The following is a 27,866-nucleotide window of genomic DNA, read 5'->3' on the forward strand; positions in this document are numbered from 1 at the left end:
GCACACCCCACTCACCAACTATTCCATCCACCTTCGCATTCCCAACTTTACCATTCATATCACCAATCAAAAACACTCTGTTCTTAACAGAAAAATTTTAAAACATCTTTCCTATCACAACCTTCTTTCTAATCGTCAGTATGAGTTCCGTCAGGGATGCTCCACTGGCAATCTTCTCACATACATTTCAGACTCCTGGTCATCCTCCTTTCGGGACTTTGGTGAAAGCTTTGCCATTGCTCTTGACGTCTCAAAGGCTTTCAGTCAAGTCTGGTATAAATCTTTAATTTCCAAATGCTTTCTTACAGTTTCTTTCCTTCTAAGTGTGCCTTCATCTATAGCTTCCTTTCTGGTTGTTCTGTAGCCACTGTTGTAGACGGCCTTCATTCTTCTCCTAGATCTATCAACAGAGGTGTTCCTCAGAGCTCTGTCCTATCACCAGCTCTTCCTTTTATTCATCAATTACTTTCTAAGCTGTACATCTAACCCTATCTGCTTGTACGCTGATGGCTTCAGCCTTCACCTTTGCACTCAGTTTCCACAACGTCCATCTCAGCAGTTACTTCATCAGACAAGAGATGAGGCTATGGCACATCTAATGTCTGACCTGGCTCATATCTCTGACTTGGATAAAAATAATCTTGTTGTTTTTAATGCATCAAAGACTCAGTTCTTAAACGTATCAACCCGTCAACATATTCCGCAGGAGTACCCACTAATGTTTAATAATATCCGGCTCAATCCTGCATCATCCTGGAACATGCATGGGGTTTCATTCACTCGGGACTTATACAGTACACCCTAGTTATCTGGGGGGGTTAGGTTCCAGAGACCCCCACAGAAGGCAAATTCCGCAGATACTCAAGTCATCATCACAAAATGACATATTTTTTCCACATAAGCTAAGCACATCCCTGAAGAAATAATAACATACTTTAAAATATTACAAATACATATTAACACTCACCAAAAGACTGTGTGTTCTCTTCATAACCATTTGTACAGTGACGATGATTGATGTTTAGATTACGATGATTGCTGTATAATGACGACGATGATTGCAGTGCAGTTCCTACAGTGCCAATGTGGTGAGGTGACGAGATGTATGGTGTCACTGTAGGTAAGCTGTGAGTCTAGTCTGACCCTTCTGACTGGACGCCAGATAACAGCTTACGCTCTCTCTCTCTGGCAAAGAAGGATTGCTTTTATCATTTACTTGTTTCTTGGGAGCCATTTTTCACTTACACAATGAAGTACAGTACTGTACAGTAGAGTTGTAAACACGAGAAGGGCAACGATGACGTAAATAACGAATTGATTTGTGTTTACAATAAGACTGGCTGAGTTGTGGGAATGCCCATGGGTGCGGGTATGCTAACTGTAGCTACAAAAGAAGTGCGAGTTGCATGCCAATTTCAGATTAAGTTACAGTGTATAGTACAGTATTAAAATAAGTTTAATTCGTGGAAAATTAAATCCATAGATGCAAATTCTGCGGATAAGAAGGGTCTACTGTATTGGAAAGATCATATTACATCTCTCGTAAAATCTGCTTCCAAGAGATTAGGTGTGCTAAGCCGACTCCGTACCTTCTTTACCCCTGCATAGTTGTTGACTTTGTACATGGGTTTTATTCGTCCCTCTGTGGAGTACAAGTCTCATATATGGGGAGGCTCCCCACATACAGCTCTTCTCAATAGGGTGGAGTCAAAAGCTTTTCATCTCATTAACTCTCCTTCTCTTACTGGCTCCATTCAACCTCTGTCTTTTTGCCGCACTGTTGCATCTTTATCTCTTTTCTGTCACTACTTCAATGGTCACTGCTCCTCTGAACTATCTGTGTGCATCCCGCCACCACTATGACGGGCACCTAAAACCCGTCTAGCAACAAACTTTCATCCCTTTTCTGTCCAACTCTCTAATGCAAGAGTTAACCGTTACTTCCAGTCCTTCATTTATGCAACAGGTCAGCTCTGGAACTGTCACCCTCTGTCTGTATTTCCTACTTCCTATGATCTCCAGTCTTTCAAACGCAGTGTGTCCAGGCATCTCGAAATGAACAGATCTTGAATTTTGCTCTCTCTCTCTCTCTCTCTTTTAAGGAACAGTTTGTGGGCTCCTGGCCTTTGGTTCCTTCTTCCTTGCATTAAGGAAAAAAAAAAAATCAGAAAGTGCTCCTTTCCTGTAAATTTTAATGATTCCTTATATTAGGGCCTTGTGCTCCCACATCTGTCTGCAACTTTGTACAGTACCTTCGCGTCCAACACGGTAATATTGTCATGCACGGGTCCCATGTTGGACCAACAATGTGTTGGACAAACAACAGAGCTTATGGGAAAAAATGACTTATGTCAGCAACCCTAGGAAAAGTCACCCTAAATACCTACCATATACCTATACATATATTGGTACTGCTGTAATTATAATAAATGGTACCGTACTATGAATGATACCTAACCTTTTAGGCCCGCCTCCGTAAGCCTTCATTGCCACCAGGATCTTGTCTTGGTTTTTTATTATGGTCCTAACACTTGCTTCATTCATGTTGTAGGCCATGGCGATGTCCACATTCCTCTCCCCTTTCTTCTTCCTCTTGATGATTTCTAGCTTGGTGGCCTGAAGGAGGTGCTGCCGCTTCTTGGGGTTCTCAGAAGTCTTCCTAGGCATCATAAGCAGGGTAAAATGCAGTAGCAAGGGCAGAAAATGCAGCGAGAAAAAAGCACCATCCAGTGCGAATTATGCAACTGAGTGGCGCAGTGGTGGGAGAAATTTAAACAAAACATCATGTGAGAGCAGAAGCGTTTTTAATTGGGCGACATCACGGTCATGTCACGATAGCGGGCGAGGGAGGCTACTTGATCGGAAGTTTTGATTGGCTGTCAGTGTCACGGGAACGTCCAGTATGACTGTGTTGGACCAGGGGTGATTGTGCTGGAGACAAACTCTGTTGATTTCGCCCACTTCTCGGAGCTCTGTCCGTGTTATGCTAACGCACCTGTGTTACAGTAATAAAATCGTATTAAATCGTACTAATTTTTTGCTCCCCGTGCTGGACATGAATCCTGCTGGACAAACGCGTGTTGGACGCGAGGGTACTGTACTTGTTAAATTACTTGTGACAATATCAGTTGAAGTTATTGGTGCTATGTCAGTTTGTATTAGAGAAACTGAACAGTTATTTGGAGAGAAAATTTAATTTTAGTAAAGCATTCAACAGAGTTATATGTGACTTCTAGAGCATCTGTTTTATTTTACTCTAAGTACAGTACATCCCCCTAGTACGTGACTATATAGGTGGCAGAGGATGTTGCGGACTAGGAATTTGCATATAGTGAATACATAAACTTATGGAAAAAATTACATATGGGCGGCACCCCCCTTCATGGGCAACCCTTGAGACGCTTTTCAGACATAAGTATTGTACTGTACAGGAAAACTATCTAAGACATAATATCTAAAATGAAGCAAACTAACAAGATTATGGCTTTACTAGGTAAATCAACAAGGATATGGCTTAACTAAACCAACCAGAATATGGCTGAAGGTCGGTGGAGTGTAGGCTGTCATTATCGCTTCTTGGGGGGCAATGTCGATACTCATGGTAACCCCGGATTTGGGCCACTCTTTGCTGCCTGCCTCGCTTACAAGGAGTTCAATTCGTGTACCAATAAAAAATACACTAAAATTTTTTAAAAATAGGTCCTCGCATACAAGGGGGATTGCATACTCGGAACTCGCGTACTGTGGGGATGTACTGTATACTGAATATTTAAGGGTATAAGATCAACCTAATTCCCCTGGCAGCATCTTTAAAATCTTTGGATGATTCAGACCCTTGTGCATATGGCAGAGCTGTTAGTTTGGAGATTAGATCAGGCAGTACATTGATATAGAAACTCATTGTGCATTAATATATTGCATTAGTACATTTTCCACTGGTTTATTATTGCCCATGCAGGTCAGTTAGACACTGGATTGGTTTGCACCTGTAATGTTTTGTAACAATATTATCTTCTATTTTTCTTTTTTATGTGTGCATCTGATGATGAACTCACTTTTACCTTGTTCCCCAGAGAAAGTTGAGAACAGGAAGCTGTGTGACCTACACCTTTCTGACCAAGAGGTACAGTACCTTCGTGAAGCAATTGAGGAGCACTACTATTATGAATTTGTGATGGATGAAGTACCTGTCAGAGATTTTATTGGCCACCTTGAGGAATCAGGTTTTGTGCCACATACCCATAAGGTGTTCCTCTGGACTCATCAGCACTTTAATGTTCTCTATAATCAGGACAAGGTGTGTATACATATCAGTTGCCTAATATTACTCAATTATGGTATAATTATATTTTTACTTATATTTGAGACATTGTTAAATATTTTAGGGGTTTGTGTCATAACTACAGGATTTATTGGTGTGTACTGTATTTGTTCTACCATTATAATTTTTCTGCACTAAGGACAGGTTAATAATCTCTATTTTTATTTAGTAAGTTGTGGTCTTGTAAGATCATAGTGTGAGGAAATCGGTGTCTTCTTACCCATTCTCAATGGGATATCTTGGATAACCCCTTCGTTGCAGCTACAATTTTATTTCCCTACCATGAGAAACAGGGTAGAATTGACCCATTCAGAAACCACCTGTAGCCATACAAAATATACATCATACTGATCATGAACATGTTCTAAGTTACCCAATTAATTCTTCACCAAATTGGCACGGCCTCTCCATCTTTGCCATTGAAATTAGTCTTTCTCAGGTTTTTCATGGATTACCACAGCTACTGGGGATTTTTGTAAACTTACCTCTGAAAGTTCTATCTATCTATCTATTGCCAGACACCTCAATCACGCATGGGGTGGGCACAAACAAATCACCTCCACGTCACCCTGTCCCCCGCCATTTCACTGCCCTACTCCCAACTCACACACCCCCTCTCTCATATAGCTCTCCACTCCATCCCTCTCTCCATTTCATCCTCGGGCTCCCCCTCCCTTTCCCCCCCTCCACCTCACTCACATACACTCTCCTCATCAGTCTCTCACCCTCCATCCTCTCCACATGGCCAAACCACCTCAGTGTGTTCCTCCTAACGCTTCCTATAACATTCACATCCACACCCTAACGCTCCTATATATCCTCATTTGTCAGCCTGTCTCTCCATGTGACTCCACAGGCTCCTCTTAAATAACTCATTTCCACTGCTCTCACTCTTGACTTGTGTCCTTCCAACAGCGTCCAAGCTTCACTTCCATACGTTAGAGTTGGTATCACAATACTGTCATGCAGCAACTTTTTCACTTCCATGCTCACCTTCCTATTTCTTATCACTGCTTTCAAGGAACCAGCAACCTTTCTTCCTTGTTGCACCCTTTCAAGCACTTCACCCTCCAAACTTCCATCCTTACCCATCACACTCCCCAAGTACTTAAACGTACTCACATTTTCCATTTCCTCACCATCGAACCTCACTGTACATTCACTGACATCACCCCTCTCAAAGACCATCACGTCACTCTTCCCTACATTCACCTTTAGATTCCGTTTCTTACACAGTCTCCCAAACTCATCCACCAAGCCTTTCAGCTCCCTTTCATCTTCACTTAACAACACAATATCATCTACAAACAACAGTACAGGGAGTTTTCAAATACTACCCTCTATCACTAGGGCCACTCCAACATCCACTGCCCTACCTTGTATCACTTTTATTACCCATCCATGTACAGATTGAACAACCATGGAGACATGATACATCCCTGTTTCAACCCAACCTTCAAATAGAAAAATTCACTCTGGTCACCATCCACACGCACTGTAGCCTTAGCACCATCATGCATACTCTTCATAGCATCCAGCAACTTCCCATCTACTCCATATATTCTTAATACTTTCCACAATCCTTGTCTATCCACCTTGTTACATGCTTTCTCCAAATCCATGAAAGCCGCATACAACTTCTTTCCCTTCTCTAGAAACTTTTCCACTAAAGATCTAAGAATGAATTTCTGATCTACACAACCTCTTCCCTTCCTAAAGCCTCCCTGTTCTTCTCCAACTAATTCCTCTGTTCTTTCTTGAACTGTGTTAGTAAGTATCCTACCATAGACTTTTCCTATTACACTAAGAAGACAAATGCCCTTATGATTACCACACACTTCTTTTTCCCCATTTCCTTTGTACAAGGGAATAATTATACCTGACTTCCAATCCTCTGGGACTCTACCTTCCTCCCAGGCCAATCTGCACATCTTCCACATCCATTCTACTACTATCTCTCCCCCATGCTTCAGCATTTCATCACACATTCCATCAATTCCTGGGGCTTTCCCCAATTTAACTTTCTTCATTACTTCCACAGCTTCTGTCGTACTGATTTCTTCCTGTCTTCTCACCTCCCTCCTTTTCCCAGCCATTCCCCAGCCACTTATACTTGCATTACTTCCATTCTCTATGTTCAACAGTTCCTTAAAGTGTCCTTTCCATCTGCTCACTTTCTCTCCCTTCTCCACTAGCAATCTACCATTTTTATCTTTCACTCTGCTACTAACTTCACTGCCACCCTGTCTTACTCTCTTCACCTCTTTCCAGAATATTTTCTTACAGTCGCTCCACTTTACACTCAAATTCCTTCCAAATTCCTCATCCACTTTCTTCCTACTCTCTCTTACTAATCTTTCACCTTTCTCTTCCTTGCTACTTATAACTCTCTCTTCCGCCTCTCAACTTCTTCCTCGCCCCTGTTTCTCATCCATTCATTGTATACTTTCTTCTTTCGTCCCACAGCCTTTCTCACCTCTTCATTCCACCATGCTGTTCCTTGCACCCCCTTCCGTCTTGTCTTCCTTCCACACACCACATCACATGCTGCACATGTTTCTTCTGTGAATATCTTGCACACACCTTCCACATCCCCCATCTGCTCCTATTCGTATTTACCCAATCGTTCCTCCACTTCTCTCTTATATTCTGCCTTTTTCTCATCCTCTTGTAACCTTTCCACTCTCCTTGCAATTACTCCTTCCTCCCGTCCTTCCCTTCTTCTATTTCTCCATCTTACTTGGATCTTGATTCTGGCCAGCACCAAGTAGTGGTCAGAAAGTCCACTCCCCCAACCTCTAAAAGCTCTTCCATCCATTACACATCTTCGCATCCTTTCATCCACACACGCATAATCAGTCATTGCCTTCCTTTCATTCAGTTCATCACCCACACTTCTCATCACTCGCCAGGTATACCTGTGGATCATTTTGTGCCTGAAGAGGGTATTGGCTATCACCAACCCCCTTCTGGCACAGATATCCACCAACGCACTGCCATTCTCATCTGTCTCAGCAGGCACACTCCACTCACCAACTATTCCATCCACCATCACATTTCCTACCTCTCCCCATTATTGTTACCGACTATGACCAAGTACAAGAATAAGCTTCAAAGCAAGCCTGAGAACATTAATTCAACCAGGGGGATGAGAGTGGGTTCATGGAATGTAGGAAGTTTGAGGGGTAGAGCGATGGAAGTTGTTGACGCATTCAGTAGGAGATGGTTGGATGTGAGATATTTGCAGGAAGTCAGGTACAGGAGTGGATCAGCCAGAAAGATGTTAGGAAGGATTGCTACTATAAGCTGTTTTGGCAAGAGGGGGACAGACAGATTTGGGGGTGGGGGATGTTGGTTGCGAAGAAATGGGTGGAATATATTATGAATTGTATGAGAGTAAGTGATAGGATATTAGTAGTGAAAATTTTGTTCGGTGGAATGATATTTGCAGTTATATTGGCATATGCTCCACAGACAGGCTTTGATGAGGTACAGTAGGATAGATTTTGGGATGACTTAATATGTGTAGTAGTGGTATGGGGGATGATGAGATGGTAGTTTTTGGGAGGGGACTTAAATGGTCATATAGGTGAAGCAGCTCAGGGCTATGGAGGAGTGCACGGGGGATGTGCATATTGTACAAGAAATGAGGAAGGGGAAAGGATGCTCGAGTCTGGGGAGGCAATGAACATGATTGTGTGCAACACACATTTTAGGAAAAGAGAAAGTAGGTTGATTACATACGAGACTGGGGGAAATAGCAGTCAGATAAATTATTTCTGGTCAGGAGGGCTGATAGAAGGTTAATGAGGGATGTTAAAATTAAAGGAAGCGAGGAGTGTGTGCAGCAGCACAAATTGTTGACTTGTGACATGGTGCTTAAAGAATGAGTGATACAAAAGAGGCCTTAGGTACGTAGGAGGAAAATATGGAACCTTGAAAACCAAGCAGTAAGGAATGCTTTCTATAGCGAGATGAGGAGAGAGTTGGCTGAACAGGGAGCCGTTGACAGAGGTGTCAATGATCAGTACAGAGCCCTCAAAAACAACCTCTTGAGAGTTCCTGATGTAATATGCGGTTGGACAAGAGGCCCACCAAGACATAAAGTATCTTGGTTGTGGGATGAGGGTGAGGAAGCTGCAGTTAAGGTGAAAAGAAGACATTTCCAGGAATGGAAGAAGGGTGATATCAAAGAGGAATACTTGGCAGCCAAGCGTAGGGCTACAAAAGAGGTATACAGGGCAAAGCTTGGGTCATAGAGACTTTTACTTGATAACCTAAATTGTGTGGAAAAGAAGAATAGGATATTTAAGGTGGCAAATCAGGTGAAGAGGGATAATTGGGATATTGTAGGTGAGCAGTGTATGAAGAATGATGAAGGAAGGGTAATGGTGAACAGTGAGGATATTAAAGACGCTTAGAGAAAGCATTATAGCCGGTTGTTGAATGAGGAGTTTGACTGCGACAGGGAAGGTTTGGAGCCAGCAGATCCAGGGTTTGGCCCTTGACCTTTGATTGACGCTGCTACTGTGAGTGAGGCAATAGGCAGGATGAATGTGGGGAAGGTAGCAGGTGTGTCTGAATTGACTGCTGAAATGTTGAAGGCCTCAGGAGATACAGGAGTGAGGTTAGTCACTGACATGATAAATATGATTATATATGAGTGTGTTGTCCCAGATGATTGACTGAAGAGTGTAATTGTATATGTGTATAAGGGGAAGGGTGATGCCCTGGAAAGAGGAAATAATAGAGGTATAAAGCTTTTAGATCAGATAATGAAAGTAATGGAGAGAGTTCTAGAATGTATAAAGCTTTTAGATCACATAATGAAAATAATGGAGAGAGTTCAAGAATGTATGATTAGAGACAGGGCGAATACTGATGAGGTGCAGTTTAGGTTTATGCCAGACAGGGGGACCACTGTTGCCATATTCATTGTTTGCCAGCTTCAGGAAAAATATATAGGCAAGAAAAGGGAACTGTACTTTGTTTTTGTTGATTTGGAGAAGGCCTGTAACAGAGTCCCTAGAGAGGTGGTGAATGGGGCAATGGGAAAGCATGGGATCCAGGAGTTGCTGGTTAGGGAGGTTATGGCCATGTATGTGGGTGCTCACACCCAGGTAAGAGTGAATGGAGATTTGAGTGATGAGTTTCCCGTAAATGTTGGTGTGCATCAGGGGTCTTTTTTTAGTCCCTAGTTGTTTATCATGGTACTTGAAGCCCTCTCATGTGACTTAAGAAATGGACTGTCGTGAGAGATGTATTCTGATGATTTGATGTTGATTGCAGAGAATGAAAGGGAAGCGGAGGAAAGATTTAGGAAGTGGACAGATGGTATGGGGCACTAGGGCTTAAGAGTAAATGCAAATAAAACAAAAGTGATGATATCTAAGCTTGGTGGGAGTACTGTCAAAGAAGATGGAGAGTGGCCATGTGCATTTTGCCACAAGGGCGTGGGAAGTAATTACGGATTCTGCAGTGTTTGTGATAAGTGGATGCATAAGAGATGTAGTGGTATTAGAGGTTGACTGTGAGATAATGCTGATTTTATGTGTGCAGCATGTCGGGGAGAGCAGGTGGAGATTGTCAGGCGTGAAAGGATTGAACTTGCTAGTGAGTCTCTTGAGTTTTTGGAAGTTTTTTTTTATTTGGGAGACATACTATGTGCTGGAGGTGGGGCTGGAGCTAGCACTGTGGCTAGGGCAAGAAGTGGTTGGAAGAAGTTCAGTTTGGATCTTTGTATGCAGCATGTGTTAGGAGTGTAATACAGCATGGTAGTGAGACCTGGGCAGTAAAGAACGAGGATATTCGCAGGCTCAAATGTACAGAAATGTCATTAATTAGGTGGATGTGCAGTACGTCCCTGCATGCAAGGCCTGGGGTTGCTGGGTGTACGATGGAAGAGTTGAGAGGTAGGATGGGACTGGAGTGTATTGGTGTTGTGATGAGATATAGATTGTGCTGGTTTGGGTATGTGGAGAGGATAGGGATAATAGTTGGGTGGAGAAAGTGAGAAGCGTTAATATTGGGGTGGTGTTGCGAGGGGTAGACAAAAAAAGATGTGGAATGAGGTCATTGTGACCTCAGGGTTAAGGGACTGAACAGGGAGGCTGCCATAGATCGAGCAGCATGGCGGATCGCCATTAGGTGACCAAGACCGACACATGCAAGCATGTTGGAGCCTTCAAAAACAAAATGAAATGAAAATAACAACTGATTGTATTGAGAGCAAGAAGCACATAAAGAGACTAATGAAGAGGAAAAAGAAAGGGGTAAATGATGATCTTTGAAGAAGAATGTATCCAGATTACTCTGAAAATAAGAGGTTATTCTGGAAAGAAGTGTGGAAATGTAGATGTGACGGTGGAAATAAATGTGAATGTGTGAAGGATGTGAGTGGTAGATTATTAACCCATGGGAATGAAGTAAGGACCAGATGGAAAGAATATTTTGAAAGTCTGATGAATGGGAATGGTGAGAGCAAAGTGACTTAATATGATTGATTTTGGGGCTGTACAGAGAAGTAATGCAGTGCCAGGAATCATGATTTGCAAAAGTAAAGAACGCTGTGAAGCGGTTGAAAAATGGGAAAGCAGCTTGGGTTAATGAGATGTATACAGAGTTGATTAACCCTGGATAGGCATAGGTCTTTTTTTAGTAACACCACAGGCATACCTGGGTATTATTGACCCAGTCCTGGAAGAAAAAAAAAAAAAAAAAATGTTTTAATCAATGCTTATTCATGACTCTTGGTATGAGTGTGGAAGAACTTCTATTGTTCACACTGATATAAGTATTAATCTGTGAATTGCGAGCCACAGCTCAGGCTGGGTAGCATCGCATTGCAAGCCACAGCTCAGGCTGTGCTGGCCGTGCTTCACCGCTAACTACTCCACCCCTACGCAAATTTACACGTCACTACACAAAGATGGAGAGAGAGAGATTATTTTTCTTTTCACCAGATGATGCCCTGATTGTTTATCTTCAAGTTTATAATAAACAAAAACTTTTTTTTTTCACTATTCTACGTAAACTTATGCATGACCCTATGCAAAGACGGAGAGAGAGAGAGAGTATTTTTTTTTTTTTTCACCAGATGATGCCCTGGATGTTTATATTCAGGTTTATAATAAACCAAAAGTTAAAAAATATATATATATATATATATATATATATATATATATATCACACACTATGGGGTGGGAAAAAAAAAAGGTAATTACACAGTCCATGGGTTTAAGAAAATTTAATGAGAGGTAGCAATGTAGAAGAAAAAAAAACTGAGATCATTTTTGAAAAAAAAAGAACAATCAAGTTGGAGAGTTGATAACTAAATATATACCTGAGTAAAAACTTTTTTTTGTCCCTGTTTTATACTCCTTGCCTGCATCCTCAAAACCTCCCAAACACAGGCTGCTAGCTCCTCTTTTATCAGAAAACCATAAGTGAAAAATACTATCTATCTATCTATCTATAGCCCAACGCCCTAATCCCTCAAAGGGTGGCCGCAGACAAAACGCCTCCAAGTCGCTCTGTCACCCACCATTTGACTACCCTCCCCCCAACTCACCCCCCCCTCCCTCATATACCTCTCAACTCCATCCCTCCACCTCATCCTTGATCTACCTCTCCCTCTCCCTCCCTCCACCTCACCTACATACACCCTCTTAGTCAGTCTTTCATTCTCCATTCTCTTCACATGTCCAAACCACCTCAGTGTATTTCTCCTAATCTTCTCAACCACATCCACATCCACCCCACAGCGTTCCTTCACTTCTTCATTCGTCAACCTGTCCCTCCACGTCACTCCACATGCTCCTCTCAAGTAACTCATTTCCACTGCTCTCACTCTTGACTTGTTCCCCTTTTGCAAGGTCCATGCCTCGCTTCCATACATCAGGGTAGGGATCACAATACTATCATGCAGTGACTTCTTAACTTCCACACTCACCTCCCTATTTCTCATCACTGCTTTCAGTGTACCAACAACCTTCCTTCCCTGCTGTACCCTTTCATGCACTTCATCCCCCAAAGTTCCATCCTTACTCATCACACTACCCAAGTACTTGAATGCACTCACATTCTCCATATCCTCACCATCCAACCTCACTGCACACTCTGTGACTTCATTCCTCTCAAACACCATAACTTTACTTTTGTTTACATTAACTTTCAGATTCCTCCTCCTACACACTGTCCCAAATTCATTCACCAAACCTTGCAACTCCCATTCATCTTCACTCAACAGTACTGTATCATCAGCAAACAGCAACACCGGAAGCTTCTAAATCTCACCCTCATTCATTAGAGCCACCCCCACATCCACTGCCCTACCCTGGACCTCCTTTACAACCCCATCCATGTATATATTAAACAGCCATGGAGACATCACACAACCCTGTTTCAGTCCCACATTTAGATCAAAGAACTCACTCAGCTCACCATCCACTCGCACCGTAACCCTAGCTCCCTCATACATACTCTTCACAGCACTCAACAATTTCCCCTCCACTCCAAATATTCTTAATACCTTCCACATACCTTGCCTATCTATTCTGTCATAAGCTTTCTCCAAGTCCATGAAGGCAGCATACACTTTCCTTCCCTTCTCTAGATACTTCTCCACTAAACATCTTAGAACAAATATCTGATCTACACACCCTTTTCCCTTCCTAAATCCCCCTTGTTCTTCTCCAACTAGCTCCTCTGTCATATGCCTAACCCTATCAATGAGTATTCTACCATATATTTTACCAGTCACACTAAGTAGGCAAATACCCCTATGGTTACCACATACTTCTCTCTCTCCTTTTCCTTTGTATAAAGGAACATTATACCTGATTTCCAGTCCTCTGGAACCCTTCCCTCTTCCCAAGCCAATCTACACAACTTCCATATCCACTCCACAACAGTCTCACCCCCATACCTAAGCATTTCACAACACACTCCATCAATTCCTGGGGCCTTTCCCAACTTAATATTCTTTATCGCTTCCACTACTTCTGCCCTACTGATCTCTTCCTCCCTCCTCTCATCTCTTCTTCTCCCAGCCATTCCCCAACCAGTTATACTCGCACTGCTCTCACTCTCCACATTCAACAAATTTTCAAAGTGCTCCTTCCATCTCCTCAGTTTCTCTCTCTTCTCCACCAACAATCTGTTATTTCTATCTTTCACTCCCCTACTACAGTATTTCCCCTTTCACACTGCCTTACTTTCTTTACCTCCTTCCAAAACAATTTCTTACTCTTCCTCCATTTCACACTCAGATTCCTCCCAAACCCCTCATCCACTTTCTTTTTACTCTCCTTCACCAGTCTCTTACCTTCCCTCTCCTGCTCACATATACCTCTCTCTTCTCTCTCTCATCTTCTCCCCTACCTCTACTCGCTAACCATTCACTATATGCCTTCTTCTTTTGTTCCACAGCTCGTTTCACCTCATCATTCCACCATGCTGTCCCTTGCACACCCTTGCATCTCCTCCTCACTCCACAAACCGCCTCACACGCTGCGCCTATCTCTTCCGTGAATATCTTACATACGTCTTCCACCCCTTCCATCTGCTCTAGCTCATACCTTCCCAGTCTTTCTTCCACTATGCTCTTATACTCTGTCATTTTCTCACTGTCTTGCAATTTCTCCACTCTTCTCACAGGAGTTGCTTCCTCCTGTCTTCCCCTTCGTCTCCTGAACCACTTTCTTTGCAGCTCTACCTTGGCCATCACTAAGTGATGGTCTGAGACTCCATTCCCCCACCCTCTCCACACTCTTGCATCCAACACTTGTCTTTTCATTCGCTCATCCACACACACGTAGTCTATCATTGCCTTTTGTTCAACAAGTTCACCATCCTACTACTCACACGATAGGCATAGCCCGGGTGAAAAGCACCCGACCACTGTAAAAAAATATGTGAAGTCCGAGGTGTAGAGCGTCACCCACCCACCTAACACCGAGTCTCAACAGTCAGTGCAGCTAATGAAAGAGAGAGAATGTTCTGGAGATAAAGAAACCATGAGTATAAGCGAGCGTCCATGCGTGTGCTCGAACGAGTGCTGGCAGCGTGTATGCAACACAATAACGAACACGCTGCAAACATGTTGGGAACTGCAGTATCCAGATCATGTTGGCAGCATCATGATGAAGTCTCAGCTGCTTGGTATGGACACTCATATCCCATCGCCTCTGCTGCCGGTGTTCGAAGCTGCACTGAAACATGTTTGCATACATCCGTCCAAATACAGCTGCAAACATGTACCCAATCATGTTGCCAACCGTGTTGTCAACGTATGTTCGAGGGCACGTGTGTATGCGCCCTTATACAGTGTTGCAATATCACCGGGTGAATTCCACCCAGGTATGCCTGTCCATGGTTAAGTGTTGTGGAGAGAGCAGAATGAAGTGCTTGTTTTAGATATGTAAGAAGGCATGGATGGGTGAAACTGGACCAGGAAAGTGGAAAAAGCCTGTGATTGTACCCCTGTACAAAAATAAAGGTGAGTGATGTGAGTGCAATAATTATCGTGGTACAGTGTAAGTCTGACAAGTATTGTAAGGAGGGTATATGGAGGAATTATTACAGTATAGAGAAAGTAAGAAAGATACCGGATGTCCTAGTGAGTGACGAACAGGGTGGCTTTAGGAGTGCCAAAGGATGTGTAGATCAAATATTTGCAGTGAGACAGATAGTGGAGAAGGCTTGTAAGAAGGACCATAAGGTGCTTATGGTATTTATGGATCTGGAAAAAGCATACGACAAAGTAGGTGGAGAAGGATTTTAGAAGGTTTAGCCTATGTACGGTGTAGATGGTAAGCTGCTAGGTTCCGTCAAGTGTTTTTATGATGGTAGTGAGGCATGTGTAAGGGTAAATGGGCATCTAAGTGAATGGTTCATGATCAGTGTGGGCGTATGACAAGGTTGTGTGATGTCCCCATGGTTGTTCCGTATACAGTAATCCCTCCACTGTCCGATGTAATAGAGCCAAAGGCATGTCCGGAAAGTGGTCCCGTCTAGAAAGTGGGCCCTATCCTCCTGGACTTGTACTTATGGACCCTAACCTACCCTGACTCAGAAAAACACCTATACAACTCCCTACTGGACATGCATAGCACCTATTTAAGACCCAATTCACACCAATAAGGGATATAAAAGACTGAAATTTATTCAAAAGATAGCACCTATTTAAGACCCAATTCACACCAATAAGGGACATAAAAGACTGAAATTTATTCAAAAGAACCAGACAGTGAGGTTTTAGAGGTGAGTATATACAATATTAAACATTCTGGGCACTTACAAGAAGTCCCTGGCTCCTGGACTGGTTACTTATGGACCCTAACCTAGCCTAACTCAGAAAAACACCTCCCTACTGCACATGCATAGCACCTAAGACCCTATTCACACCAATAAGGGACATAAAAGAGTGAAATGAGGTTTGAGAGGTAAGTATGGAAAATACAGTACAATATGAAACATTCTGGGTACTTACAACAAGTCCCTGGCCATCTCGATGAATAACCTGCCTCCTCTCAGACTCTGACAGCAAAAAGGGGTACCTGAAGCACCTGCACTACACTGTACATGAAGTCTTGCATTGAACTTAGTCATTTGGACTCATAAATCCATTTTCTTAACACTACACACTCTAGTCTAATTTGCGCTCCATTGAATGTCAATAAAATTAGAGTTGCACTCTGCACTTAAGTCTTTGCACTCAGAATTCTAATTTCTTATCTCTGTGCACTGTTTTTTCACTGCACAACTCTGTAAATTCCCGTGTGGTCTAGTGGCAAGTTCTTGCTGTTTATTCACTGTCAGAGTCTGAGAGTAGCTGATGCAGGTGGCCTAGGGGTGTGTCGCTGGGACATGGTGATGGATTACCCACTGCAGACGACTCTGAAGAGAGACGCAAACTCACGTCCTCTGGCGATTTTACCAAGCCTGATGTGCTGGGCTGTGGCATGGAAGATGAGGACCTGTCTTGGGGAGGCAATGGTGTGGAGCCAGTGCTGGGCACAGCGGGGGTCACGGGTCTGAAAAAGCTGTCAATGGTTGATTGACACAAGGAATGATGATTTTGGCGATTAATGATGTGTTGCCTGAAAGCGCGCACTTCCTCCACAAGTCCCAAGGGCCCCATCTCGCTGTCGCAATCCTGGTGTTCCAGGTAGTCGAGAACGAACTCTACGTGTTCCCAGAGCGCGCTCAGCTTGGGGATGGCTGGAGTAGTGTCATGCTGAGAGGAGTCTGCGTCATTGTCTCCGTCCTTGTCGGATTCTTCAAGTTGGTTACTGACACCTGCAACTGAAGATTCGATCTCGATATCAGACATGGTCTGATACCCAGGATCGCCCTCGTCGTCATCGAACCACTCACGCACTTCGTCCACATCAACATCGTCGCCATGCGCATGTACCCATGCATGGAAGTCATCCACATCAAAACCTAGGAAATCGTGCTCCACATCCATTCTGAGAAGCAGACAAGACCAACAGTTTTCTAGAGTCTTGACAGGGACTTCCTTCCATGCACTGGCCCAATTGTAGATTGCAGCTGCAACTTGATGTTGTAGCGGCGAATGTTTTCCAAAGTCAGCTGGCCTCGAGTGTCTTGTCCCTCCCTGCACTCGTCCTCGTCCTCGAGAACAACTATCACCTTGTCCAAAAACTTCCTTCGGTACAGCCTCTTCATTGCCACGATCACTCCTTGGTCCATTGGTTGGATGAGAGCAGTCGTATTAGGTGGCATAAACATGCACCTAATGCGCCCATTCTCATCCACCAAGTTCTTGTCGCACAGGTGGGCAGGTGCATTATCCAAGAGAAGGAGGGCCTTTACCTGGTTGCATGGGATTCTCAGTGTCTTCATCTGGTAATTGATGACCTTCTTGATGAAATGGCGGTGGAACCAGTTTTTGAAGATCTGGGCAGTGAACCATGCCTTCACAGAATGGTACCAAACGACAGGAAGGACATCCATCACCCCACGAAGACACCGAGGCTGCTTTGCACGGCCAACAATAATGGGTTTGAGCCGGTGCATGCTGTTAGCATTGGCAAAACACAAAGCAGATATCCTTTACTTGCAGAGCTTGCGGCCAGGTACACGCTTCTCCGTCTCCTCGGCTAGAGTGTTCGTTGGCAAAGAGCGATAGAATAAACCAGTTTAGTAGACTTGACCGAGAGTGAGGCCCTCCCTGTCGATCAAGCCCTTCACCTTGTGCCTAAACTCCTCTACTCCATCCTCATTGGCATCCAAAGTTTAGCCATGAGACTTACGGTTGGTAAGGTCATGTCGTAACTTGGATGCAAAGAGCCAACCCTTGGATGACTTGAAGTCTGGGGCGTCGTGAAGCCGTGCAAGCTTCTCGCCAGCAGCCATCAGTTCCATGCCACGCACCAACACACCAGCAGCACTTTGCTGTCGATACCAAATCATCGTGGAGCGGTCGACTTCAGCATACCGGGGAGTAAACATCATCTTCCTCTCCAAGTTGCGTTTGTTCTTCAACGAGAAGTCTGTTGTGTACTGCATGAGTTTGTCTTGGGATCTCTGGATATCAAACAAAGTAGATCGGGCCAGGTTAAATTCATGGAGGATGCGTGAGGTTGACCATCTTGCGTCCACCTTGTCCAATATCTCCCTCTTCTTGTCCAGGGTCAAAAACCACTCTTTTCCTCTTCTCAGCCAGCGAGGCCATCATCACACACACTAACAAGAGGCAGGAGAGCCTGCAGGAGGTAGGGCACCACCGCAAAAGTGAGCACGTGGGTGGCCATGATGAGCGTGCACTCACAACAAGAGATGGGCTGTAAGTGGGGAGGATGCAGGGGGGCTCTAGCGGACGGTGGCGGAACTACGCACCAAAACACAGCTGGTCCGCGCCGCGCACACCGAGTTCAAATTACGGGGGAAAAAAAAAGTAGGATTTTTTTCGAATTTTTTGCGATTTTTGGGCAAGTTTGGGAATATTAATTACTGGGACCAAAATGTTCGGTAAGTGGGGTGTCTGGATAGTGGGCGTCCGGATAGTACAGAGATTACTGTATATATGGATGAGATGATGAGGGAAGTAAAAACATCAGTATTGGAGAGTGGAATGGGGTTGGTAGTGAATGATGATGGATGGAATATCTCAAATTTGTTGTATGCTGATGATGCAGTGTTACTTGCAAATATTGGACAAGAGTTTGGTAGACTAATGCAGACTTTTGTAGATGTCTGCGAGCATCATGCCTTGAGCGCAAATGTAGATAAAAGTGAAGAGATGGTTATTGAGAGAGGTGGCTCCCAGTGTGATGTTACAGTGAATGGAGAGAGACTGGCATTGGTGAAAGAGTTTAAGTACCTGGTTACAGTGATAGAAGAGAGAGGAAAATGTGCAAAAGAAGTGGAAAGTAGGGTGGCACATGGAAGAAAGTAGCTGGTGCTGTGAAGGCCTTGATAAAAAATTGAAGCTTAAGTGTTGCAGCTGCAGAAGCTTACGTGAAGGAGTGTTAGTGCCAACTTTAACATATAGATGTGAAACTATGGTGTGGCATGAAGATGAAAAGTCAAGAGTAAGAGCAGTGGAGATGGGACTGCTCAGGAATTTATGTGAAGTACAGATAGTGGATAGGATTCAGAATAATTTGGTTCGGGAAAGATGTGGAGTGAAGAAGTCTATGGACACCTGAACTAAAGAGAGTGTACTGAGATGATATGGTCATGTAGAGAGAATGGGTGACACTCGAGTGGTGAAGAGGGTATATCTGAGCGAATTTGAAGGAGAGAGGAGGTGAGGTGGGCCAAGAAGAAGGTGGAGGGATATGGTGGATGAGTGTGTGAGGAAGAGAGTTGTGGAAGTTGGTGAGGCTGAGACTGACAAAAGATCGAGCTATCTATCTATCCATCTATCTATAGCCCGACGCCCTAATCCCGCAAAGGGTGGCTGCAGACAAAACGCCTCCAAGTCGCTCTGTCACCCACCATTTGACTACCCTCCCCCCAACTCACCCCCCCTCCCTCATATACCTCTCAGCTCCATCCCTCCACCTCATCCCCGGTCTGCCCCTCCCTCTCCCTCCTTCTACCTCACCTACATACTGTACACCCTCTTAGTCAATCTTTCATTCTCTATTCTCTCCACATGTCCAAACCACCTCAATGTATTTCTCCTAATCTTCTCAACCACATTCACATCCACCCCACAACGTTCCTTCACTTCTTCATTCGTCAACCTGTCTCCATGTCACTCCACACGCTCCTCTCAAGTAACTCATTTCCACTGCTCACATTCTTGACTTGTTCCCCTCTTGCAAGGTCCACGCCTCTCTTCCATATGTCAGGGTAGGGATCACAATACCATCATGCAGTGACTTCTTAACTTCCATACTCACCTCCGTATTTCTCATCACTGCTTTCAGTGAACCAACAACCTTCCTTCCCTGCTGTACCCTTTCACGCAATTCATCCCCCAAAGTTCCATCCTTACTCATCACACTACTCAAGTACTTGAATGCACTCACACACTCCATTTCCTCACCAGCCAACGTAACTGTACATTCTGTGACTTCATTCCTCTCAAACACCACAACTTTACTTTTGCTTACATTAACTTTCAGCTTCCTCCTCCTACACACTGTCCCAAATTCATTCACCAAACCTTGCAACTCCCATTATCTTCACTCAACAATACTGTATCATCAGCAAACAGCAACACCGGAAGCTTCCAAATCTCACCCTCATTCATTAGAGCCACCCCCACATCCACTGCCCTACCCTGCACCTCCTTTACAACCCCATCCATGTATATATTAAACAGCCATGGAGACATCACACAACCCTGTTTCAGTCCCACATTGAGATCAAAGAACTCACTCAGCTCACCATCCACTCGCACCATAGCCCTAGCTCCTTGGTACATACTCTTCACAGCATTCAACAATTTCCCATCCACTCCATATATTCTTAATACCTTCCACATACCTTGCCTATCTATTCTGTCATAAGCTTCCTCCAAGTCCATGAAGGGAGCATAAACTTTCCTTCCCTTCTCTAGATACTTCTCCACTAAACATCTTAGAACAAATATCTGATCTACACACCCTTTTCCCTCTCTAAATCCCCCTTGTTCTTCTCCAATTAGCTCCTCTGTCATATGCCTAATGAGTATTCTACCATATATTTTACCAGTCACACTAAGAAGGCAAATACCCCTATGGTTACCACATACTTCTCTCTCCCCTTTTCCTTTATATAAAGGAACAATTATACCTGATTTCCAGTCCTCTGGAACCCTTCCCTCTTCCCAAGCTAATGTACTGTACACAACTTCCAAATCCATTCCACAACAATCTCACCTCCATACCTCAGCATTTCACCACACACTCCATCAATTCCTGGGGCCTTCCCCAACTTGATCTTCTTCATTGCTTCCACTACTTCTGTCTCCCAGTCATTCCCCAACCACTTATACTCGCGCTGCTGTCACTCTACATTCAACAAATCCTCTAAGTGCTCCTTCCATCTCCTCAATTTCTCTCTCTTCTCCACCAACAATCTATTATTTCTATCTTTCACTCCCCTACTATTTCCCCTTTCACACTGCCTTACTTTCTTACCTCCTTCCAAAACAATTTCTTACTCTCCCTCCATTTCACACTCAGATTCCTCAGATTCTGCCATTACTGACCTCAGTACTAACAAGGCATATGGGCCTGATGGGGTCCCTCCTGTTGTTCTCAAGAACTGTGCTTCTGTGCTTACACCCTGCCTAGGCAAACTCTTTCGCCTTTGTCTGTCAACTTGTACCTTTCCTTCTTGCTGGAAGTTTGCTCTCATTCAGCCAGTCCCAAAGAAGGGTGACCACTCCCAACCCTCCAACTATCGTCCAATTGCTTTAACGTCCTGTATTTCAAAAGTTTTCGAGTCAATTCTTAATAGAAAAATTTTAAGGCATCTTTCCTATCACAACCTTCTTTCCGATCGTCAGTATGGATTCCGTCAGGGACGCTCCACTGGCGATCTTCTCACCTACCTTTCAGACTCCTGGTCATCCTCCTTTCGGGACTTTGGCGAAAGCTTTGCCATTGCACTTGACATCTCAAAGGCTTTCGATCGAGTCTGGCATAAATCTTTAATTTCCAAACTGCCCTCCTACGGTTTCTATCCTTCTATCTGTGCCTTCATCGCTAGCTTCCTTTCTGGTCATTCTATAGCCGCTGTCGTAGATGGCCATCGTTCTTCTCCTAGATCTGTCAACAGTGGTGTTCCTCAGGGCTCTGTCCTATCACCAACTCTCTTCCTTTTATTCATCAATGATCTTCTAAGCTGTACATCTAACCCTATCCACTCATACGCTGATGACTCCACCCTTCACCTTTCCATTCGGTTCCCGCAACGCCCATCTCAACAGTTACTTCAAGTAACAAGGGATGAGGCTATGGCACACCTAATGTCTGACTTGGCTCATATCTCTGAATGGGGTAAAAATAATATGGTTGTCTTTAATGCATCTAAGACTCAGTTCTTACACCTATCAACCCGACAAAATCTTCCACAGGTATACCCACTAATGTTTAATAATATTCAGATTAATCCTGCATCATCCTTGAACATGCTTGGGGTTTCATTTACTCGGGACTTATCATGGAAAGATCATATTACATCTCTTGTAAAATTTGCTTCCAAGAGATTGGGTTAAAAGCCGACTCCGCTCTTTCTTTACCCCTGCACAATTGTTGACTCTATACAGGGGTTTTATCCGCCCCTGTGTGGAGTACAACTCTCATGTGTGGGGAGGCTCCCCACATACAGCTCTTCTCAATAGAGTGGAGTCAAAGGCTTTTCGTCTCATTAACTCTCCTCCTCTTACTGACTCCCTTCAACCTCTGTCTCTTCGCCGCACTGTTGCATCTTTATCTCTTTTCTATCGCTACTTTAATGGTCACTGCTCCTCTGAACTGTCTGCTTGCATTCCTCCACCTCTACGACGGGCGCGTAGCACCCGTCTGGCAGCAAACTCTCATCCCTTTTCTGTCCAACTCTCTAATGCAAGAGTTAACCGTTACTCCCAGTCTTTCATTTATGCAACAGGTCAGCTGTGGAACTGTCTTCCTCTGTCTGTATTTCCTCCTGCCTATGATCTCCAGTCTTTCAAACATAGTGTGTCCAGGCATCTCAAAATGATCGGATCTTGAATTTGACTCTCTATTGTATTTTGTTTTTCTCTTGGAGGGAACTGTTACTGCGGGCTCATGGCCTTTGGTTCCTTCTTCCTCGCATTAAAAAAAAAAAAAAAAAATCTTCATCCACTTTCTTTTTACTTTCCTTCACCAGTCTCTTCACCTCCCTTCTCCCACTCACATATACCTCTCTCTTCTCTCTCTCATCTTCTCCCCTACCTCTACTCACTAACCATTCACTATATGCCTTCTTCTTTTGTTCCACAGCTCGTTTCACCTCATCATTCCACCATGCTGTCCCTTGCACACCCTTGCATCTCCTCCTCACTCCACAAACCACCTCACATGCTGCGCCTATCTCTTCCGTAAATATCTTACATACACCTTCCACCCCTTCCATCTGCTCTAACTCATACCTTCCCAATCTTTCTTCCACTATGCTCTTATACTCTGCCATTTTCTCACTGTCTTGCAAATTCTCCACTCTTCTCATAGGAGCTGTTTCCTCCTGTCTTCCCCTTCGTCTCCTGAACCATTTTCTTTGCAGCTTCACCTTGGCCATCACTAAGTGATGGTCCGAGACTCCATTCCCCCACCCTCTCCACACTCTTGCATGCAACACTTGTCTTCTCATCCGCACACACGTGGTCTATCATTGCCATTCGTTCAACAAGTTCACCATCCATCCTCCTCATTACTCTCCATGTATACCGGTGGATCATCTTATGTCGAAAGTAGGTGTTGGCTATTGCCAACCCCTTACCAGCACAGATGTCCACCAAAGCATTACCATTCCCATCTGCGTCAGCTGGCATACCCCACTGACCAACCACTCCATCCACTCGTACATTCCCAACTTTGCCATTCATGTCTCCAATCAAAAGCACTCTCTCGCTTCTCTCAAATTTGTCCATACATGCTTCTACTCTTGCCCAAAACTCATCTGGCTGGCTGGATGAATTTTGTGTGGAGAAATGCATAACCAGGGATTTGGCACACCTTTTCAATGTGACAGCATTTGGATTGGTTCTGTCAGATAGGTATATGTGAAGCTACAGAACGTTTTGAAATGTTTTTGGCCTATCTGATGGAGCCAGGATTTCGAGGGCTTGAATGATGAGTGAATGGAAGCATGGCCCATTGAATTGGGCAAACTTAGGCTGTCTGGACTCTGCTACTCCTCACCCTGCCACTGGGTGGGAAAGGAGGTCCAGATGATGATGATGATGGTTCATTCATTTATTCATCATCCAATCCTACGTTGCCTCATGAGGAGCGTAGGTGCCCAGGGCTAGGCAGTAGGTCCTGACATTTAAGATGAGAGTGACCAACCTCACTCATCCCTGAGTGGCATTACGAGAGCAATAAACCCCAACCATCCCTTGGATATAAACCTTCACTGGCTCAATCCGATTGGAGCACAATAATTACCCACTAAACCACCAGGCGCCAAAATTTGGTTGTATGGTTACCACCCAGCCTAGTAAATAGTTTCCTGGCATACAGGAAACAATTTGGCTTGTCATTCAGTGTAGAGTCACCCATAGGCAGAAGAAAGAGGAAAGAATGAAGGAATGAAAGACAAAAGAGGGAGTGTAAAGTCACCCATAGGCAGGAGGATGAGGAAAGAATGAAAGGAAAGAAAGATAGAAGAAGATGGAAGGAAAGAAGGATGGAGGAGAGGACAGGACAGACACCCTAGAGCAGCACTACATTGAGTGAGTGGATGGTGAGTGCCCCCACCTACCACAAATGATGATGGTAATATGTTATTTTCCTGCAGATAATTTATGTGAATGTGACCAAGGAACACAGCCCTATCAGCCTAGATGATGTGGATGCCCCACTCACAGTCAAGTTCACTTACTCGATCACATGGATTCCTACGACGTGAGTCTTTCAGCTTTTTTTTTTTGTTTTTTTTTTTTTCTCCAGTAGTTCCCCCCCCCCCCCCAGTAGGCATTTTGCTGCAACTCACAGCTTTAACTTTTGTCAACTGAAATTTAAAGTAGTGAATTAATTTATCTCTGATCATAAAGTGCAGTTTTTATTATGATTATTATGTACTAATGTGTCTTCCTGTTTAATACAGTAGTGACTACTTAACTTAGTATACACCAATATATCTTGTGCCAGAACCAGGGGAGCTGCTAAGAGAGGCATTTAGTTAGGGAATGTAATCTATCTTGATCACCCCTTTGAGTGTCAGTTTGGCATAGTGATTTCACCCTTTGTAATGTTAGACACTTTAACTGAAGAAATGTGGTAGTACGCAGGAAGTTTCCAGTAAATGTTGTTTAGGAGATAAGTACAAGTGTACCCCAATATCTGCTGGGAATGCATCAGATATTGATTTTGTTGGATTACGAAGCAGTTTTTCCTATTCGTTTATGAAGAAACATTGAAGATGCATGCCAGCCCCCACCCAAAACTCAACAAAGGACATAAAATGAAACTGGTAGTGTTTATACCAAGTACAATGTGTGAAGGATTTATTATAAAAGCACCATTTAGTCTCGCTGTTTGATAGTGTTGCGTCAAGTGAATACCTGTCTTGTAACGATTTATCACTTAGTTAGGTCAATATAACATGGGTTCAGTGGAGTTAGGGAGGGTGCCCTTGACCTTGAAACCTAAAATCCCCCCCAAAACTCTGCCATTTACCTGAAGGTTGTCCTAGACTGCTCTAAGTTGTCACCAAGGGTGCCCCTTGAGGCTGGGCAACAGTGGAGGGCGTGGATGATCAATCCAGGTCCTCAGGAGAAAGTGAAGAGAGATGGGGAGAACAATGCATTGATGCCAGGAGCGAGTGATGCACCGAGGCTGATGGATAACGTTGTGCTGAGGCCAATGGAGTGCAAAGTGGCGAGGGTGAGGATGAGGGTGAGAGACCGTCATGGTGTGATGTACTGGTGTGCCAGGCAGCAGTGAAGGTGAGGGAGACATGACAGAGGCAGGTGATGGAGGACGTTGCATTTACACATCACTTTTTGTTGGCCGTGGCTCTTCCATGAAGCTGCTGGTAGGAGCTCCCCTTCACACCTTCAAGTGTTGGCTGATGTCATGTGTTGATTCATCACTAGTCGCCGGGTTCGGGTCCCTGACCCAGATGAATACAGTTCCCTTATCCATTGTCACAAGGAACTCCATCGAGGTTTTATCGTTGAGAACACAAAGGTGCCCATCCTCACTGCCTTCCTTGCCACCTACCTGTGCCTCTGTCACTTGTTCCCTGAGCTCGTTGAGTTCCCCTGTGGACAGCTGGTCAGTACGGCTGTCCAAGACCTCTTTGCACATCTTCCCTGTTGACCTCCTCAAATCCTGCCTCATGTGAGAGGTCAGTGATGTCTTGAGGTATGTTCTTGACCGCTGGGAATTCCGTGAAGTACACACTCTCCAGCCATACTTTGAGCCAGATGTTTTCAGTGTGCTCACCTGTACCTCCTTCCATCCTGCTGTTGCTGTACAGTAAAAGTCCTATTATTCGGCATCTATGGGACCGGGATGATGCCGAGATATTGGATTTGCCGAATAATCAAAAACCTACCCACTCAGTACCTTAAATATATTGGTGAACACGGTCATCACCACTTATGGTATTACAACTGTGTTTGGAGAGAGTACTGTATAGTATACAATACTGCAGTCAATACAGTACTATACCTGAATCTGAAATATATATATATAAATTAATGAACATATACAAGTGTAATGACACAGTAGGCATACAAGTCAGATAACACTTCCTGGATGGCCGACATGATACGGAATATTACCTACCAGCTTCGTACTGTACATCACTTGTATTGGTGAACTCATCACTACTTATATTATTACAAATATGTTTGGAGTGAGTGCTTTATACAGTACTTTTTCCAAACACAGAATAAAATAGTCGGAAAATTGCATAAAATAAAGTGAAGGAATATGAATTGGTAAGGTCTTTCTGATGAAAGTTAAATGTACATTTAGCACTCATTCTTTTGCTCTTTTTTTTTCTTTTGTTTACGTGTGAAAGGGAGAGTATTGATGCAAACAATAATGTATTCCATTAACCCCTTAATAACCTTCGGCATTGAACAACCCTTTACGGTACCGATGTCAGTGATGTCGAGTTAGTGAGCTATGGAAAAACTGTGAACAATTATGGGAAGGGAACGAAGGTCACTGGTATGTTAACACGACTCTACTGTACGATTCCAAGCAGTCAGAGGGTTGGTTAATCTCAGATGTTTTCGCCCATTTGGTAAATGCACCGTAACTTTGTAACTTCTTCCGTGAATCATAGCATGGGTTTAAGAAGCTAAATAACACATTGTTAGGTGCGCCAGATGATTATCTTCACATCTTTAAGAAAATGGAAGAAATTTAATCCCTCTTTGAGTACATAGAGTAAGTTTCTTCCATTCTTCTGAAATCAATTTGTTTTTCTTAAAGATGTGAAGATAATCATCTGGCTCACCTAGCAATGTGTTATTTAGCTTCCTAAACCCATACTATGATTCGCTATGAGTCACGGAAAAGTTGATAAAGTTACGGGGCATTTACCAAATGGGCGAAAACATCTGAGATTAACCGACCGCCTGACTGCTTGGAATCGTAGCGTAGAGTCTTGTAAACATACCAGTGACCTTCGTTCCCTCCCCATAATTGTTCAGTTTTCTTTAAAGTTCACACTAACTTAGTAGTAGAATGGATGTGGAAGATGTGCAGATTGGCCTGGGAGGAAGGTAGAGTCCCAGAGGATTGGAAGTCAGGTATAATTATTCCCTTGTACAAAGGAAAAGGGGAAAAAGAAGTGTGTGGCAATCATAGGGGCATTTGTCTTCTTAGTATAATAGGAAAAGTGTATGGTAGGATACTTATTGACAGAGTTAGAGAAAGAACAGAGAAATTAGTTGGAGAAGAACAGGGAGGCTTTAGAAAGGGAAGAGGTTGTGTAGATCAGATATTCATTATTAGATCCTTAGTGGAAAAGTTTCTAGAGAAGGGAAAGAAGTTGTATGCAGCTTTCATGGATTTGGAGAAAGCATATGACAGGGTGGATAGACAAGGATTGTGGAAAGTGTTAAGAATATATGGAGTAGATGGGAAGTTGTTGAATGCTGTGAAGAGTATGTACAATGGTGCGAAGGCTGCAGTGCATGTGGATGGTGAACTAAGTGAATTTTTCTCTTTGAAAGTTGGGTTGAAACAGGGATGTGTCATGTCTCCATGATTGTTCAATCTGTACATGGATGGGGTAATAAAAGAGGTACAAGGTAGGGTAGTGGATGTTAGAGTGGCCCTGGTGAGAGAGGATAGTGTTTGGAAACTCCCTGTACTGTTGTTTGCTGATGATACTGTGTTGTTGAGTGAAGACGAAGGGGAGCTGCAAG

At 43.7% G+C, this 27,866-nt stretch overlaps 1 protein-coding gene across 1 annotated transcript in view; it reads left to right on the forward strand.

The window, feature by feature from the left end:
* LOC145392190 (transmembrane 9 superfamily member 1-like) overlaps positions 1-27,866 on the forward strand; it is a 538,883-nt gene that overhangs the window by 66,207 nt on the left and 444,810 nt on the right. Inside the window, exons 4-5 of the mRNA XM_080266639.1 lie at positions 4,074-4,297; positions 24,272-24,378. Of these exons, the coding sequence (XP_080122765.1) occupies positions 4,074-4,297; positions 24,272-24,378 (331 nt within the window). The remainder of the gene's footprint in view (positions 1-4,073; positions 4,298-24,271; positions 24,379-27,866) is intronic.

This window comes from Coenobita brevimanus, chromosome 21 (genome assembly GCF_032717465.1).
Source record: "Coenobita brevimanus isolate Jiangsu-jjx chromosome 21, ASM3271746v2, whole genome shotgun sequence".
NCBI classification, from domain to species: domain Eukaryota; kingdom Metazoa; phylum Arthropoda; class Malacostraca; order Decapoda; family Coenobitidae; genus Coenobita; species Coenobita brevimanus.